The sequence below is a fragment of the Acinonyx jubatus genome, chromosome D1 (genome assembly GCF_027475565.1).
Source record: "Acinonyx jubatus isolate Ajub_Pintada_27869175 chromosome D1, VMU_Ajub_asm_v1.0, whole genome shotgun sequence".
NCBI classification, from domain to species: Eukaryota; Metazoa; Chordata; class Mammalia; order Carnivora; family Felidae; genus Acinonyx; species Acinonyx jubatus.
This window is the reverse complement of record NC_069390.1, coordinates 84,764,101-84,782,992: the sequence shown is the minus strand read 5'-3', so window position 1 is coordinate 84,782,992 and position 18,892 is coordinate 84,764,101. Positions and strand designations below refer to the sequence as shown.

Genomic DNA, 18,892 nt, shown 5'->3' with positions numbered 1-18,892 from the left:
TTGCACCTCTTGTCAAACGACCACAGCTCTATGCCATGAAAGGTCTGCCTTTCAAACTCATCTGGGGCCATGTGCCACCTCTGAACTGTTCTCCTGGGCAGAATTGAAAGGACAGCAAGCATTTCTCCAACTTCTACTTCGTAAGTTGGATACTTTCCAACTGTTAGTGGAGGGAGACAATTCTAGATGATTCTTCCAAGCATAAGGTGTGATTGTCTCATTTAATATACTTACTGTGCTGACAGCTCTGGCCCAAAACACCTTCTATTCTACTTGGGGGCTGTCCATTGTTCTCTAGTGTATGATTAGCAGATTAGCTATCATGTAAGAAGCCAGGAAAATGAACTCCCAGTAAACCCTTCCAAAGCAAGAGTAATTCATTACCCAGTCTGATTTCCACTTAAAATGTACTTTAAGCACGCTTCCAACTACAAACCCTAAATCACCCTGTGTTCACAAAGTCCATCATTTTTTATTTTATTGCATGGCGTTGGCGTGACATAATCCCTTGCAAAGCATCTCGGAGTGCTTTACAGATCAATAAATTACTTACCTGCACAGTTGAAGCAGTGTCTGCAAGGCCAACACAGTCATTATGCAAGCTGCCTGTCCTCCAGGAAGCAAGCAAAGCTTTGTGGGTGCCAACGCTGGGTGGGAGCAAGGGCCAGGCGAATGTATGGGTTGGGGGAGTGGTGGTGCAAGCAGTGACTGTTACAGTTAAAGCAGTGAATAAAATACATCAAGTTTAAATGATTTTAAGACTGAGAGCACTTAGAAACTTGGATCCTTCAGACAGTCAGCAAATCAAGTGTCCAGTCATTAACCCATCAACTGTCTTTCTGTCCAAGAAGATTCAATCTAACTTTTAAAATGGTACAGCCATAAATTGCAATGTCACGTCTTAGAAGTCCTGGATCATAGAGCCAATGGGGACTCCCCAGCCCTCACCACATTGATTCTTCTACCAAATAGTTGTATCTGTCCTATCAAATAGTTGTGAGAGTGCAGGTGTATGTGCAAATGCATACACACACACACACACACACACACACACACACACACGCTGTCTCTCTGTCTAAAGCTCAATATGGATTTATATCTAAAAGTGATTAATTGATCTTTACTTTTTGTATGACACCCCACTCAAGACAGCAGAAAATAAAAAAGTAGACTAAGTCTTTAGATCTTATACTCAGAATATATAGCATACCAGAAAGATGAGACAAGTGTAACATAAGCAAGTTTATTTTAAATGACTTGGAAGAGGCTATGGGATTGCCAGGAAAGAGAGGTGACATCTTTGTGGAGATATCTGAACAACGTTATAGAAAGCCCTCACCTGGGCCTTGGATAATTCCAATAGGTATACATAGTTGGAGAAGAGAGTCTAAGTGACCAAAATCAGCAGCAAAGGTGTGGGGATTAGGAAATAAATGTGCAAAACATGCTTATTAATGAGTGTTCCCAGTAAGGTGGAGTGTGGGAAGGGAGTGGAAGACACTATGCAAGAAGGAAGGAAGGAAGGAAGGAAGGAAGGAAGGAAGGAAGGAGGCTAGAAGATACCTGGATGATCCCGTTTTCATGGAGAAGAAAGTCTAACACAATTAGAAGTGAGTGACTAATGGTTCAAGCAGGAGAAGAAAGTCCAGCATGGAAATTTGCAATCAATCTGATTTTCAAATGAGGGGGTTCATCATCTGGCCTTGGGACAGGAAATAATTTGACATTTAAGTTTCCTGGGATCTCCAGCAAGCCAGATGGCATTGTGTATTGGGTAGATGATGTGTGCTGGAACTGCACACTCTGATGGCTCAGAGGGTGGCTTGTTCAAGGGAAGAACCTAATTTGAAGAGCCCTAAGGGAGCTGAATGGAAGGGTCACTTAATTTATGATGAACTAATGTGTTAAAACTAGTGCCTGTGAGACTGAACTGATATGTGTTTGTAATCCAGTCCTGATATTGTTACAAACGTGTAGCAGGTTGGAAAGGTGGTTCCCTTGAATATCATTATAATTCCATCCTATAAATATTTGTTGTGCTTTTTCCCTGGTTATAAATATGATTCATTCATGGCTCAGGCTGTGAAAAAGTTCTTGGTTATTGGATGAGAGATGCTAAGCAAATAACCATAACATAGATAGGTGTCAAGAACTGGAGTCTGGAAGCTCATGAATGTCACCCTTACTTTATAAATCAATTAGAAAATAAGAGAAACAAATGTCATACTTGAGCTAAATGCCACATTCACCAGTGGGAAAGATGGTACTAGAGAATTAGGCTTAGATGTATAGCAACAATGGGTTTCTAATTTAGAACACAAGAATGAGACAGATACATATAGGCAAGTGGAGGCTGTGCTGTAGGGTGTACAAGACCCCATGGGATGCTGCCCCTGTGTCACATGTCTGAGGAAGACGCCACTAGAAAACAGCTTCCTAAGGGAAGCCTGGTTCCAAAACAAAAGACTGAAAGAAGTGTGGGATCCTACTCGCAATTTTACCAATTAGAATAAACCCTTTGCCTCCTTGGGGGATTAATTTAGGATAGAGAGAGACAAAGAGACCAAATGTGTTATGCCTAATTGCTGTTCCCTCTGATTCCCCATTAGGTATGAGTAATGTGCTCTGGGAACACAGATAAGAAGAGCTTTAACTTAAGTATCTGAAGGAGGACAGACACGAGTAGGGGTAGGGAAAGCTGCATCAACTGGCATTTGATTTGGACTTTAAAGGATGACTAGAGCGGGACCTGGGCGGCTCAGTCAGTTTCAGTTCGGGTCATGCTATCACAGTAAGTTTGAGCCCCGCATTGGACTCTGTGCTGACAGTGAGGAGCCTGCTTGGGATTTTCTCTCTCCCTTTCTCTCTGCCCCTGCCCTGCTCTCTCTCTCTCTCCCTCAAAATAAATAAACTTTAAAAAATAATGGCCAGAAAATTTCCAGGAAGACATAAGAGACAATATAGATCCCAAACGCGTGATGGCCAAGAAGGACAGAGTGTCGGGGATAACAAGGAGGGTAAGGAAAGGTGAGATCATAGGTAGCATAGATTGATGCTTGATTCTGAACTGCCTAGTATGCTGGCATAAAGAAGATTGTGTATTTTCAGGTAGGCAATACAGAGCAACTGGAGGTGTTTAGGCAGAGATGTGGTACAATCAGAACTGCATTATATAAAGAGTACTCTGAATGCGGTGTGGAGAATGACTGGTGAATGTGTGTCGGAGGTGGGTGGGGGTGAGAGTGGAGAAGGAAGCGGGTGGAGGCTAGGAGAACAGTTATTGCAGTATTGCAGTGGGATCCATTCCCATTCAGACTCCCTGACTCTGTGTTTAAATGGGAAGAAATAAAAACTAAATTCAAGGTAAGATAATTCTTTCATGTTTAAGGTAATTCCTCTAATTTTTAATCATTTACTCCTATAGTCCCAATATTTCAGCCCCTGGGCTGTGCTGCCAACTATCATTATAAGACAACAAAGAAATGTTTCAGCAAGATTTTTATTTCCCTCTTATCTTTTTTGTCTCTACAGTATCTCCCAAAATTGTAGAGATTTCTTCAGATATCTCCATTAATGAAGGGAATAATATCAGCCTCACCTGCATAGCAACGGGTAGACCAGAGCCTACGGTTACCTGGAGACACATCTCCCCAAAAGGTAAGAGAAGAAATGGAAGAATTGTTGGCCATGGCTAGGAGGTCATGGCACTGGTGGCTTTATCCAAATGGCCCTACATTTTTGGTATCCTGATAATAGTATACTCATGGCTCTGAAGGGAATTTTGGTGATCTCTACAAGACAGGAATATGTCCTGTAAGATTTCAGAAATCAAATCTGAGCGTTTCTTGAATGCTGGGGAGATTAATTCCAATTCTTTCTGGGTGCAATAGTGGTAACCTGTTCTGGGTGAACTTTATTGGTCTTGTTTGATGACGGAACAATCATCATTGGTGGCATTGTACAGATGGTTGTTCTAAGATACTAAAAACACAACACATAAGGATTTAAAAAAACTTTGAATGGGCATAGTCCTAAAAGGAAAATGTCCAAGTCTGACTCCTCAGCATTGACAAATATCTGGTCCCTAGTCCATGAGCTGTTTTGTGGTTTTGTTGTTGTTGTTACTCAGATTAATCTTAGATAACAAATATAGCTCAAGGTGTGACTAAATTGCAAAATTTACCTTGTCTAAATGTCTAGATGTTTTGTAGACCAGACTAAGTGCTGTTTTGTGCTTTCATGGATTAAACATTAAACCTTTAGAATTTAAGGGGAGATGCCATTTATCATTAAGGTAGCTTTTATGCAAGATGCATTAAATTATTTCATTTGTTTTTAAATATGTACTGAGTGCTTATAATAGCCCAGACACTCTGCTGAGCACTGGGGATATAGCAATAAAGCAAAACATATCAGTTTTTGTTCTCATGAGCTTCCATTCTCAGGAGACAAGTGACAAAAAAAAATGAATCTACAATGTAACAAGTGGTGATAAGAATAAGAAAATAGAGCAGTATACATTGACAGAAGAACCAGAGGTTCGCTTGGAGAAGGCTTTTGAAAAGGTGACATTTGAGCAGATATGTGAATAAAGATGCTTCATTTCAGTGCTTATTGCTGGCTAACGTGAGCTATGTTTAAGTAAGTGTGTATGTGTGTGTGTCTATGCATGCATGTATGCATGAAGTTATGTGTATGGCTGAGTACTACAGGTTCAAGGATTCTAAAGGAATCATCATAGTGGATATCTCCTTGGTGTTGCAGGTTGGGACCCCCGAAAGTAGACCCTGACAATGTGATTGGCATGCAAGAAGTTTATTTGAGGCTCTCTTGGGATCAACTTCTATGAAGGGGTAGGGAAGGAAGCAGGGCTGGGCTGAGGGAGAAGCTGAGTTGCCTGAAGACCAGTGGAATATCTCAGCTGACCGTGTGGAGAATTCTGAGGCCAGTGTTACCCTTTAGCAATGCTTTGTTGAGATGGAGGTGACCTTTTATACCAGCAGAACAGCCTTGGAATTTGGGCTATCCCCTGAAGAGTTGTGACCTTGGAATAGGCGTCTCTCTTTACACTAGATAGTTGCATAAGGGGCTGCACCAGAGAGCTGCCCACCAGCAACACATCTGTCCCTGGGAGCAGACATCCTCTCTTCCTGAAGATGGCAGAACATTTGGACATTTAAATGAAATCAGTGTAGGACTATGAGTGGGCCCTCATATCGAATTCCTCTCACAGAAAGAGACAGACTTGCCCTGCTGGAGATTCTCAGAGAAGTCATGAAATTTTCAGTGTGTTAGGCCTGAATTGCTGGGAGCAACCCCATGCAACCATTTTTGACTCTACCACTGTGAGCAAATGGATCTGAGAGAGTACTCACATGTCTGCAGTTCTCTCGATTTGGAATGGCCTTACAAATGGACTGGCCCAAAAGCTGGGAGGAGACTTCTACTGTGCATGAGATCATTAGTGAGAGAACGTGGCTCTAGGGCACCTCTGAGGCAGGGTCTATCGAAATGGACAGACTTTCCAAGTTCACAGTGCACGCCATTCATTACTGCTTAATGCTTGTCCCCAGTGCTATTGGACGCCAGGATGCTCTGTGCTTTTAAAATCTGTGGAACATTCATCATCCTGGGTAGACTCACTTTACCTTATGTAGAGAGGCACTGGACCCCTCCTTCTTGCAGGTCTCCCTCTGTCTCCTGTCTGGTATCTTCTCTGATTTCCTCTCCCAGCTTTTCACCTCTTTGTCCTTTTGTAAGTACTCCTCCTGATATTTCTCCTCTGTACATCTTCTCCTTCTGTCTTGCCCTTTCATGCTTTCTCTTTTTATTGTTTACTTTCTCTTTCTTTCTCAGTCTCCTAAACATCTGTGCATTAATTTCAATTCTCCCTCCATTTTTTTTCCCTCTCTCTCTTTTCCTGACAATTACTTCTGTCTCTCTTCTGGCATTGGAGCCCCCTCTTTCTTTTATCTTGCTGAAGTTCACACTGGCATACCTTAGAGTCTTTTTACCCCTTTTGTGGCCATTAAGCAGACTCATTGCCTCAGGGGACTTTACCTGAGCCTGTGCCAGATGCTTCCATTTTACTGTTTTGGCTGCTATGGAAACAGAAGATGGATCAAGGAGTGAGGAGAAGGATAATCTGAATCTACCTGTGGATGAGAGTAATTTAGATGAACAGCCTTTTCCAGATCCCTGGTCCAGATTAGCTATCGCAGATTCAAACTGATGAGACATGCCAAGCAGTAACTAATCACCTCAGAACTCACCAGGGTGCCGTTTTCCCAGTGACTGATTATTTGGAGATCGGAGGTGTCAGTGGACTGCTGCCAGATCTGAACCGAAGCTGGAGACCCTTAGCAGTAAGACCTTCATCATTCCCCCCTAAATATTTCCAAAAGGGTACTTATTTTAAATAAGTTGGGACAGTCCTAGGGTTCCTTGGTGAAAAAAAAAAAAGATATGCCACATCTTAGCAAAGCCTCCAAAGGCAAAGAGCTCTTGTCATCTTTTGTTCTACTTTGTGTGGGTAGACCATGTTTCAATTTGGACAGTTCTCACACACATACCCGTAAAATCCCTGAATGGATAGCTGATGGAGGCTAAGCACATTGGCAACCCTGATGGCTTCACTGCATTTTCTCCCTCGAGACTGATGTGTTTGTTTTGTACATTTCTGAAAACTCCTAGTTTCTTCCATCATAACTCATATGGTGCTGCTTGCAATAAACTTCTACAAACCTCTTTAGAATGTGTATCCCAGGCTTGACCCTTTTTACATGGAGAAGGAGAACAGGAATGTTAACCACCATTTTAGTAATGGCTCATGCATTTTGGTACACAGACACAGGAGTGATCATCTGATCAGAAGCAGAATGGAGGGGCCTTGTCCATGAAATTATCTGCCTAGCACTTTACATCAGATGGATAAAATGCCACTTTTCCATATCCAAGATGAAGAGGAAGGTGAGGCCTCCCAAGACACACCTCTGTGCTGCCATTGATCATGGGAAGTAATTGTCTCTTGTTACTGGCAATATGTCTTCTAGTTCTCCTCATGAACTTACCACTCCCAAGAGTTCAAGAAGAAAGTGCACAAGCTTTGTAAAGATACCTGCCCTCCTTCTGCACACCTGTTTCGGAGTGTACATGTTTTGCTAACACCTGTATGGGCCTTGGTCTTTTCAGAAGGAAGAGCCCTCCTCTCTCTGTCTCAAGGAAATTCTATTTGGATGGGCACAAATGTTTTATTGGCCTCTTACCAAATTCTGTGTAAATGCTAGCATCCTACTCCAAGGGCCCAAACACCATCAGTGGCCCCTGTCTCATATGGGCACAGTCCCCATTAATGGCTCTGTGCCTTGTCTTTTGTCCCCATCTAGGCATGCAATAATTTATTTTAGCAAAGCCTTAAGCATTAGTCTTTCTATGTAAAAAAGAATACCTTTAAGGTTCTCTGTTACTCTGATTCTTCCATGTGTCCTAAAAATTTTATGTCTCCAGTTGCTGTTGGATTGTAGGAGCTTTAGAGAGAAAGGTGAGATTCCTATATTGCCACATCCCCAGGAGCCCAACATGGAACTCAGGTGAAGATTTTAGTCAGATCACTGACATGCAGATTCTACTATACCTACGGAATCAAGGATCATTGAGCATCCTAATGGAGCATCCCTTTTCAGTGTGCCTACCTCCACTTCTCTCCCATCAAACAAAATACTGAAAATAAAAACCTTACCAAGGCTACTGAAAGAATACTTTGTACTCAGATGTCGGTTGGGGGCTCAGAAAGGTCCAGTGAGCTGTTTACAGAGATGTCCTGATTTCTGATTCATGAATTCTTTGAGACCTATGTCTCTTTGAGGGCCCACATCTCACTTTATTTCTTGACCTTCTAGCACAATGTCCATCACCTAGAAAGCATTCAAGAAATATTTGTTAATTCTGTGAACAAGCACTTACTTTCATCAGTGCCCCAGAAAGACATGCTTGTTCTCCCATGTCAAAGACTTCATCCTGATCCTTGAGGAACTCCACTTTGATGCTGCTGTTGAGACCTGAGTGTTTCCTGCTGAAGGTCTGTTGGGGAATTTCCAGGACATTTTCTCTGGTCTTCACAGGATTGTCAAGCTTTTCCAAAGTTCTCCTACTGGGAGACCTGCTGTGGCTGGTCTTAACTTCTCCTTGAAGGAGAGACTCCTTCTCATGTACTCTTTTGAAAAAGTTGAGAAGACTCACAAGTGACTTTGAAACTGGATCCTCTAGTGAGCTCTCTTCTACCCTCATCACTGCCTCACTGCTGTCACTCTCCTGATGCGTGTGTTACTCTCATATGTTCTTCATCTGGCCTCTCTGAGTCTCTTGGTCCTTTTGGTGTCTTACTCTTCCCAACCATAATTGTGCCTAAACCCTCAACGGCTCCAACAGTTTCATAAAATAATCCTGGATGTTTCCAGGGAAAGTTACTTCAACTGTATATGGAAATGTGTTTCTCCTCATAGGTTAAAAAAACAAAAATTCAAAGAAAGAAATCAGTGTGAAAAAGAGAAATAATAGTTTAAAAATTCTCCCTTCCCCTGACACTATGATAGTTGGAGTGGGAAATAGATTGGTTTTTCTTAGGGCCATATAAAGACTCTGGGAGCAAAATTAAGAGCAGGGCCATACATCTTTTGGGCTCCAAACCTAGCGTCTGTTATGGAACACTTACCTTTCAGTGTGCAGTGTGAGCAGTGGACAAATACCTGTGGGACTAAGAAACCTTCCTCTGCCAAATCTCTTCCCTTCCCACCTCAGGTCTCCTTCTCTACTTGAAGAGGTCCAGGGGCACCTGGTTTTTCTAGACCTTGTTTCTCATAGCTTTGAAAGGCACCAAAAACCTCACCAAGTTGTTGAGGACAAAGTGTCCCTTGGATGGAAGCTTTTCTTCTCCTTGTCAATGTCCTGAGTCCTTCCCTCCCCCACCCCCACCACACCCACCTACCTTCCCATTTGTCAGTACTGACAGGTCTTCCTCCCCAGCCAAGGAGGACACTGAAGCACTAATTGGCACTGGAGGTATCACAGCTTGAGTTCAACCAGAGCTGGCAGGCGCCATGACTCCAGTGACAGCTCTGTGAAAAAGTGTCAGGAGCAAAGCCGTGGCATGCCATCGGCTGACTGCAGCACCCTGGCACTAATGAGCAGCCTGTCAGCACCAGCATCAGGGGCCCCATGTGGCACAGAGATCATTAGGATGGCAGATGAGAAAAAACTTCTCCAGCAAAGAAGAGCCAGGATTGGAAGGGAAGGAGGACAAAATGGAACTAAAGACCTCTCCTTACCCATAGGTGGTTATCTCCCAGCAGGAAAGGACCAAAAATACACACACACACACACACACACACACACACACACACACACACAACATGTTTATAAAAGATCTCTATGCCAACTCTGGACAACCCTTGGAGTCTCATTTTGGTTGAGTTGCCCTGTAATTAATTGATATAGGCCACAAATCTCTTCTGCAGTAAGCCAAGGGGGAGCTCAGTGACTAAATTAACTCCAGTCGTGGTCGCCCATACTATGAAACCAGGAAGTAGTGTAAGTTCCAAAGAAAGAGGGACCTGAGGAAAAAAGAAAGCATTGGTATCAGTGGGTTGCTTTTTTTCTTTTTTGCTTTTTTGGCTACTTTTCAGGGCAGACTCCCTGCCCAGGGAACCTGCTGAGCTGCCAACTGCCTGCCTGTCTTCCACTGGAGTATGATAATCTAAGAGACACAATTAAGAGAAGTAGTTTTGTTTTGTTTTGTTTTGTTTTGTTTTGTTTTGTTTTCCTTTGTTATTTCATCCCAGAGGTGGGTTTGGGAAATGGCCAATATGTCTGCTTTGTTTTTCTACTTCCTGAGGGCAGGTGTGAATTCTCCAGCTCCATTCTTCTGCTTCATGCTTTATGAAGAGTCTGGCCTCTCTCTGAGTTTTGGTTACCTCTAATGGCTCCATTTCTTCATGGGTGGAGGTGACCTGACACAAGGTGGCCATCTGTCTGAAAGAAATGGGCCTTGAGAGCAGGTCCAACTACATTTGAAATTGCTTCCACTACTTACCAGCTGGGTCCCATTGGGGTAGTGATAAATCTTTCTGAAGATGTGTTTATATATTAATTTTGTTCTTGCTTCTTGGTGTGGCACCAAGAATTTTCATTATTTGTTTCTGGACCCCAGTTGCCCCACACGCTGCAGTTACACTAACAACTGGACATTTACCTTTGGTGTCCTTACCTTTGCACTCACCAGCTGGTCTCCCTTGATCATGTCCTTGCACCTTTTGGATAGAGTTCTATTCTTTCTTTAAGACCATGGTCAAATGCTACCAGTAACCTCTGGTGGCTTTCTTCAGGCAAAGTGAGTCACCCCTTTTTATGAGATCCCCTAGCATTTTGCACACATTCTTAATGATGGCAATTCTTACAGTGACTTGTATGCTCAAAAGGCCCTCCTTATGTCCAAAGGACAGTTATTATGCTGTTTTATTTTATCCTCAGTGCCTAGCACAGCACCAGATGTTTGCAGGTGCTGTAAGTGATTGTTGAACAAAGAGGTATCCAATCTATAGATAGATACAGTATTTTTCACCCCCCTCTTTTTAAATTTAGTCTTCCTGATGCATAATTTAAAACAAAAGTCACTTTAGTGAGTAAAGGGTAAGATACAGGAACCTCATCTGTTCACATCATTCTTTATTGTCTATCATGTTTCCCAAACCAGTCCAAAGAATTTGTAAGAAAATGTTCTCCCCACTGGTCTGCCCCCAGAACCAGCCCTAACACTCTTTAGATGCAAAACAGAGATAATAAAGCCTTCCTAACATGGATGCCGTGAGGATTAAATGTGGTCATCAGTGCCACGGACCCGGCCCCAAAATGACACATAGTAGGTGGCCAACAATGTGAGCTTCCATAGCCCCAGCCAGCATCTTGCCTTCCCTGCCATTCAGGAGACAAGAGCAAAAGGGGAGGAAATTAAAATTCTTTTCTCTGAAAGGGTTGAATCCTTACAAAAGCTGAAGCTCAGTCAATTGCCAGAATGGATAGACATTCAAAGGTGCTTAATCAGCACCTCTCTCACCCACCCCCCACCATTTTCTAATTAACGTAGGTGCTTGATTAAAATTCCCAGAGTACCCCCAAGTAGCTATCCCAGGAGAACTAAGTAATTGCTATTGCAAAAGATATTACAGTGGTCATTGATGGTGGAAAAAAAAATAATTGCATCATAATTGAAAGTGGCAGATCTCCTGTCCAGTGTAGCAGCAGAGCATACGGTATTAGGCCCAACCTATACAGAGAAAGCCATTTATTATGATAAAGATAAACCAGTGGCACAACTTCAAGTCTGGGGCAAAGTGATCCAGAAACTCGTTAAGCAAATGCTTTAAACACAGACAAGCAGACCAAGGTGGGAAGGAAGAAAGCTGAGGAAGACATTTACAGATGACTCTTTAACTCCGTAATTCTCTTTAGCCATAAAATTACAGCTGGATAGATACAGTTAGGGTAAAATTTGCCAATGTCAATAAGCATTTTTGTAAGTTTAAAATTTATGATCTGGTTTGAAGCAATATTATAGCTGTGCAACTTCCTACTTCAAAGAAGAGGAGAATCATAAAAAGACTAGTGGGGAAATTAATGAGTTCAATGTGCCTGGATTGAGAACATATGAAATCAAGCCTCAGCCTAGAAACCAAGGGCAGAAGTGCATACCACAGACACTGTTTGTGGTTTTACTCAATTATTTTAAAGCCCTAGAAAAATGTTCTAGAATCAGACATTGGCTGAATTCAGTCATTGCTAACAGCATCCTTCCCCACACTCTCCTAAGTCAGGCTATTTATGCTGGTACTTGGTGACCGTTACTATGCAGAATTGTTTTGATAGAACAAAAAAGGAAACATAAAAGCAAGAATATTGTATCATCTTCCCCACAGATGCTAACCAGCCCTAGCTAGTTAGATGCAAAGGGCTTCTTAAAATGGGAGCCCCTCCAGGCCAGAAGACCACATTTCTGATGAGTATCTGTAGCAGGCAGCTCTACTTGGCATCCAAGAAGGTCTCAGCAGGCCTCCCCATCCACTACAAACACAGTGACCTTCTGGCTATCACACCCCTGGAGGTCACTTAAGGTTTTGGAGTTCCATGTCTAGCATCCACCATGCTTAGATAAAGTTTTCCATGCCAGCTTGGAGAAAGCTTTTCATTCCAAATGTCCTTGTCACAAGCAGTGTGAAGCATGTCCCATGATTAGGCTGCTTTATCAGTGAGAGAGGGAGGCTTAGAGAGGTAAGGCTAATGGGTCAAGGTCACACAGCTCCACAAATATGCAATGGCCAAAGTAAAACTCAAATCCAAGTCTTTTTGACTCCAAGGTCCATATTCTTGAAGTGTATTGATTTCCTGCCAGGTTTCTGACCTATTGCTTCTTCTGGATCTTCTGGGACATGTATACTTTCTGGTTTCAGACCTCCTGCCAGCCCAGGGCTCTGCTCCTTGGGTCATCCACTTTTCTACAGCCTTCTTGTAAACTCACCCCCACTCTTGTTCAGACACTGTACTCCATTTGGGGCACTGTGCTTGGCCTTGACATTCCATCCTCTCCAATGATCTGTGGCTCCATGCAGTGGATCTTTGCATGAATACCTCTGAGCAAGGGACAGAGCCCCAGCATGGAGAGTTGACCTCACCTCAGTTCTCCAGTGAGTTTTCTTCCTCCCACTGAGTCAGCCTTTCTGAGTTTTATGCTCTCTCAGCTTTCCCCCTCCACCTGGACCGGGACTCATGGCAGTGATGTGGCTGTTCTCTGACTTGATTTATTTTTTCTTCATGTTAAATACTAACATTCGCTCACACAATGGTATGTCTTTGGCTTTGATTGTTATTATTAGGTTGTTTTACACTTTAACAGCTTTAGATATGAAAAGAAATTGCTGGATTCCTGTGTATGTTTTTCATTATCTGACTCCATTCAGTTTCCCTTATGTGTCCTTGTAGTATTTGGCATATTTTATCTTCTCAGTGGTGTAAAATGCTTTTTACTACTGGAGCCAGGACAGTTGTGAAGTAATGAACAGAATACCAATTTAGTTCCTTTCAGATCAAGGAAACTCCAGATTTCTCCGTGGCTGGACTCCCCAGGTTCCCCAAGTACTACCGCACACTCAGGCTGGTCATCACCTTTGAATTTGGGATGATGAAGAAATAATTCTTCCTGCCATAGGAGGATCATCTTACCCGCTGCTCCCCAGAAGTGATAGATTCTTCTCACACCTTCCCCTTACCCTGAAAAACAAATCCCTCTTCTCTCTACTAATGGAGATTTAAAAGGAATGACTTTGGACTTTATCTTTCCTCCATAAGGGATTCAGAACTCCTCCTGTTTTTTAACTGTCCTGCACTCAGGAGGCCTTGTATTCCTTCTCTGATTTCTTGCATCACTGCTTTGCACTCTATTAAATGGTTCACTGAGGTCACTGTGGTTGAAGATATTTGGCCAGTCATCTGCATGATAAAGAAAGACAAATGGCTTTATCCCATCATTGATTTATTTATGCTGTCACATACCATCCCAGAAAAGAATTTCATCAGAGAAGGTGACATGGATTCTCCACCTCTCCCAGGAAAATTCCTTGGAAAAACGGCTTTGATTGTTCATGAATTACTCCACAATTTCTTGGTAAGCACCTCTCTCTGCTAGGCCACTGTCCTAGGCAGTGGATACGCATGAATGAACAAAGCAGACAAAATCCTGGCCTCATATAGTTCATATTTTAGTGGAAGAGACAGAAAATAACCTGATGGATACAAAAACTTTGTAATGTATTATATGGTAATTACTGTGGAAAAATGATCATAATAAAATGCAAAGAGATGATCAGCATATGTTTGGGGGTTGCAATATTTTTTTTAACAAAATCTCCTTTAATTCTCAATGTTACTAACATTTCAAATTTAGTGTACTAAGTAAATACTACTTTTGCTATTTTTATGTCCGTAATTCACTTATAATCAACATTAAGATTCATAATGTTGTGGCAAAAAATGTTTACATCCTCCAGGAAAATCACATTTTTGCCATTAATTATTAAGATTGGTTTGCATGATTTAAGCTTACATGGGTGTTATAATGTTAACTAGAGTAGACAGGGATGGAGTCATTAGGAAGGCGGCCCAAGAAAGTTGGGGGAGGACACTAGGATGACTCCAGCAAGAGCGTTGCTGGCTGGGCTTGCAGTAAATACAAAGGCCCTGCATCAGTACACAGCTGCCACATTCAGGGTCATCAAGGAGGCTGTGGAGATACCAGAAGAGTTATGTAATACCTAACTTCCTCTCAATAGACTATAAGTTTCACGAGGGGAAGGAACATGCTCTTTCTTGCTTACTGCTATGTGCACCAATGCTTAGCATGTATCTGTCAAATTACAGACATTCAATAAGTATTTCTTCAATGAATTAGTGAGTAACGTCAGCGTGGGGTTATAGTAAGAATACTTGAGCAAGCATTCTGGAAAGAGACAAGGTTCGAATTAGAAATTATGGTCCCTTGGGGTGCCTGGGTGGTTCAGTCAGTTAAGTTTCTGATTCTTGATTTTGGCTCAGGTCATGATCCCAGGGTCCTGGGATTGAACCCTATGTCGAGCCTAGAGTTCAGCTCTATGCTGGGTGTGGAGCCTGCCTAAGATTCTCTCTCTGCCCCTTCTGCCCCTTCCCCATTGGTGTGCACATGCATGAGTGCTCTCAAAAAAGAGACAGAGAGAAATTGTGAATTGTGTTTTTTTCATTAGTTATTGAAGGTATTGGAAAATAACATAGACAAATGACAGTGATAGAATGTGGTTAAAGGGAAGGTCCATGGAGAAGAGAGATCCATGTAGCTGACGGTGCACGTGTCTGACAAATCATCAAAGGGAACGTTAAAGTCACCCCAGATAATGGCTGAGGTTAGTGACAAGTAGGGCTGTGAGCCACATGTGAAAGCCCTCAAAGAATCATGAGGAATTCAGGGCATCAGTCATTGGAAGCGAGAACAGGTAGATGCAACATAGCCAAAGGGCAAAAGCTTTGAATGGACTTTCAATAAAACTGTAAAAGAGGAATGGTCTCCAAGTGATCTTGAGTGAGAAGGACTATCACCCCAAACAACCCAGTGATTTCTTGAGAAATACACGAAGGAAGTGTTGCCCTCAGGAAGTAGCTGGGTTTTAATTACTTAAGGCAGTTCAGGGAGTGGTCAGCCTAGAGGCTGAGGGCCCAGAAGTGTGCTTTGCTTAGGTAATATGTGGCTTCCCAGAAAATGTAAGGTGGGAGGGGTGAGGAATGAAAGAGCTGCAGGACACTGACAATGGGGGGAAGGGGCGCAGAGTCACCCTGGCAGTGACAGATGTGAGGCATGTTAGATTTAAATTGTCCCCAGTGGAAGACAGTGAAACCACACTTTGCAGATTTCAGCTGCAGCCTATGCCTGTGGAGAAGGATAGAAATTCCTTCTCTTCCTGAACCTTAAGGTGGGGTAGTGACAGTTGTAGCTTTTGGCAAGGTCAGGGCTTTTTTGTGATCCAGAGCAAGGAGACTGACTTTTCAGAGGCCATTAAAAGGCCAAGTTTGGAGATCATGAGATAGCATGATAGCAGGGGAGGAGAATAGATTCTGGGATTAAGAGATAATTGGAGGTGGGGGTAAGATTTCCAGAACCTGCTGATAGGGTCAGAGTTTTCTCCAAAATTGATCATAACAACTCTAGTTATATTTATTTTTTTAAAGAATCAGGAATTTATTGGATTGAACAGAAATGATAGAGTAAATGGTTATGATAAATAGGCAGAAAGAATTATCTTTTATTCAACAGATAAAATAAATATTGAGTACTTAAAACATGACAGTACATATCTAAGTGCTTCAGATTGTGTGGTGGACACAGCATTCAAAGACTCTACCCTGTGGAGCTGCAACACTGGAGTATAGGGAATATTTGTTAAATAAATATGCAACCTAGTGTCACGGGAAGATAATACTGTTGGGGAAAATGACACGTTTACCCCAGGGATGTGGTAAAGGATGATGAATGGTACTACTTTAGTCAGAGTACAAGGATCAGCCCTGACCAAAACCTAGATGCCCAAGGGAAGCGAGCCACTGACATATCAAGAGAGGGTCTTCCAGACAGAAGTATCTGCAGATACCAAGACCGTGCATCCAGAACATGCTTCGGGTGTGTGAGGAACCACAAGAATGTGGACAAATGTAAGTGGCATAGTGTGTGCTAAAGAGACCCCAGGGTCAGGTCATGTGGTGCCTGGAAAACCATGTTAAAAACTGGAATCTGTTTGAATAAAAGGCATTGGCAAGTTTTAAGCAAGAGAGTGAAGTGATTTAAAACATGTTGTTCAAGGGCCATTTTAACCGCTTGAAGAGAAAGGCAGGGGTTAAGAGGTGGGTTAAAGTAGCAACTGGGATGCTAGTTCGGATTCTGCTTTGGTCCCTCAAGAAATGATGATGATGTGGATTATCGTGGTAGGGTTGAAGGTGATAAGACTACGTTTAATGTGCAATGTATTCTGAATTAAAGCTGCTAAGATTCCCTGACTGATTAAAGATGGGAGTTGTGAGGCAGAGTTAGGAATCAAAGGTGACTGAGATTTGTGGCCTGTGCCACTGGTGACTAGGGATATAATTTTCTGTCACATAGAACTCCAAGAGGAACAAGTCTGCAGGTGGAAATAGGAGCTTGTACTTAAGATATGCAAATGTAAATGCTGATTAGATAGTTGGCTATGTAAGCATACAGGGGTATAAAAATAAATGTAGGGATCAGCAGCATTCTGATGGTGTTCAGTGCCACGAGGCTGTCTGTCACCACCTATGAGGTGAGGCTAGTTAGAGGAGAGTTCTGTGGACTGGGCTTTGGGGCACTCCAATACATAGGTGCCAAGATGAAAGGATGAGTCAGCATGGATGATGGTGGGAAAGTAGAGAGCTGTGAAGCAAATCTGAAAGGCAACAGAAGAGGATGCTTCATAAAGGAGGGGTGTGCACAAGTGTGGCTCAGAAGACAAAGGAGATAGGGAGCGAGAACTGGTAAAATGCACTTGCATGAGAGTCTGGCTGGTGAGAATGGTTCTGGTGCAAGAAGATATGGACAGGATTGATTAGGAAAGGAGAGAAGGGGTTCAATAAATGGAGAGACCAATAAAATGCTTTGAGAAGCTTTGCTATAAAATATAGCACAATATAGGATTAGATGTTGGAGGGGAATGTGAAGGTAAAGAAGGACTTTTTCCCAAAATCCCATCTGCAGTCTGGCTTCCCTTGGCCATTCCTTGGCTATTGTTGCTGTGTATTCAGAGTGGGTCCTTGAATAACACAGGTTGGAATTGCCTCGGTCCACCTATATGAGGTTTTTGTTTGTTTGTTTTGTTTTGTTTTAATAAACTGTATTTAAATAAATACAGTTCAACACTGTAAATGTATTTCTCTTCCTTTCTGTTTTCTTAATAATGATTTATTTTCTCTAACTTACTTTATCAAAAGAATACAGCATATAATAGGTATAACATACAAAATATGTATTAATTGACTTTATGTTATTAGAAAAGCTTCCAGCCAATAGGCTATTAGTAGCTAAGTTTTTTGGGTTGTTTGTTTGTTTGTTTGTTTGTTTGTTTTGGAGAGGGTGGGGGGCCAAAGATTATATGTGGACTTTCAACTGCACAAGGATCAGCATCCTTCACCCCCAAGTTGTTCAAGTGTCTGCTATACTTGTGTTAGGGTTCTAAGTTGCCCCTCTTCTTCAGGTGGAATAAAAGAAAGAATTAGCTAAGACTGGTCTGTGCTTGTGGTGCTGCCTATAAATCTTGATCTACAGCTGAGTGACCCTAAAATTTCTCTATATGGCTTTTGTTTGATCTGGGAATTTGAAGCCAGAGTCTCCATGTTGCTAAAGCAATTGACTCTCTGACACTGAGGCACATTGTCTGGAGGTGAGACTCTGTACCATCAAATTTAGTGAAGATTCCACTGATCATTGATAGATAAAGCACTTATTGCAAATGTTTAGAGTGTGAAATAGCCAATGAGAAGGAGCATTGAAGATGATATCTGCTTATCTCTCAACCCCTCCTTAGACACCAGGGCAAAAGTTCTCAAAGTCCTCCATATTTGATCTTCCATGACCAGATTTCCAACTAAGGCAGGGTTATTTGAATTAATCTGTTCTTCAAAACCAGAACAGGGACCAAGTTAGACTTGGGCAGCCACCCATCTGGCCACAAATGTTTATCCTTCTGAAGCCCCTCTAGGAAGCTCCAAAAGGGATAGAAGAGGATGACCAACTAACTACCCTAACTGTGCCAACAAACACAACCTAAGTCCTATTCTGGGGGAGATTATCTGTATAGGGGAAATACTTTAGTTCTCTGCAAATTATGCAAACATTCCTGTTGCCTCAGTGTTGCTGAGTCTAGGTCAGGCAGGGAAGAGGATGCAGACAACCTCAGTATTTAATCTAAAATGATGTTGGAGATGGGGGACAGTTCACCAACATGGAAGCAAGTACCAGCAGCAACAGGTATAGTGAAATCTTCTCCATTTAATCTTGGCTTGAAGGTATGTTCCCAAGGATCCATCCAAGTTATTTCTCCTGAAAGTCCTAACAAGCCCCTTCCCATTGCCCACATTACCCTAGAGGCACTTCTTTCCTTTGAGAGAGGGAAACACACACACACAGCTTGATTGATAGGGCACATTGTGAATGATGATAGGGTTGTAAAGAACTGGTTCCATCCCTCTTTGCATCTTAGTTTCTAACCAGAACCCATGGCCTTTGAGAACTGAGGGCAACTTAATGAGTGTGACCACAATG

The 18,892-nt window shown here is 42.3% G+C and overlaps 1 protein-coding gene across 9 annotated transcripts in view; it reads left to right on the top strand.

Annotated features, from left to right (window-relative positions):
- The window catches only part of NTM (neurotrimin), a 935,659-nt gene that overhangs the window by 824,931 nt on the left and 91,836 nt on the right, over positions 1-18,892 (top strand). For all 9 annotated transcript variants that reach the window (XM_053203850.1, XM_053203853.1, XM_027036934.2 and 6 more), the window contains one exon: positions 3,532-3,657. In XM_053203850.1, coding sequence (XP_053059825.1) covers positions 3,532-3,657 — 126 coding nt within the window. The remainder of the gene's footprint in view (positions 1-3,531; positions 3,658-18,892) is intronic.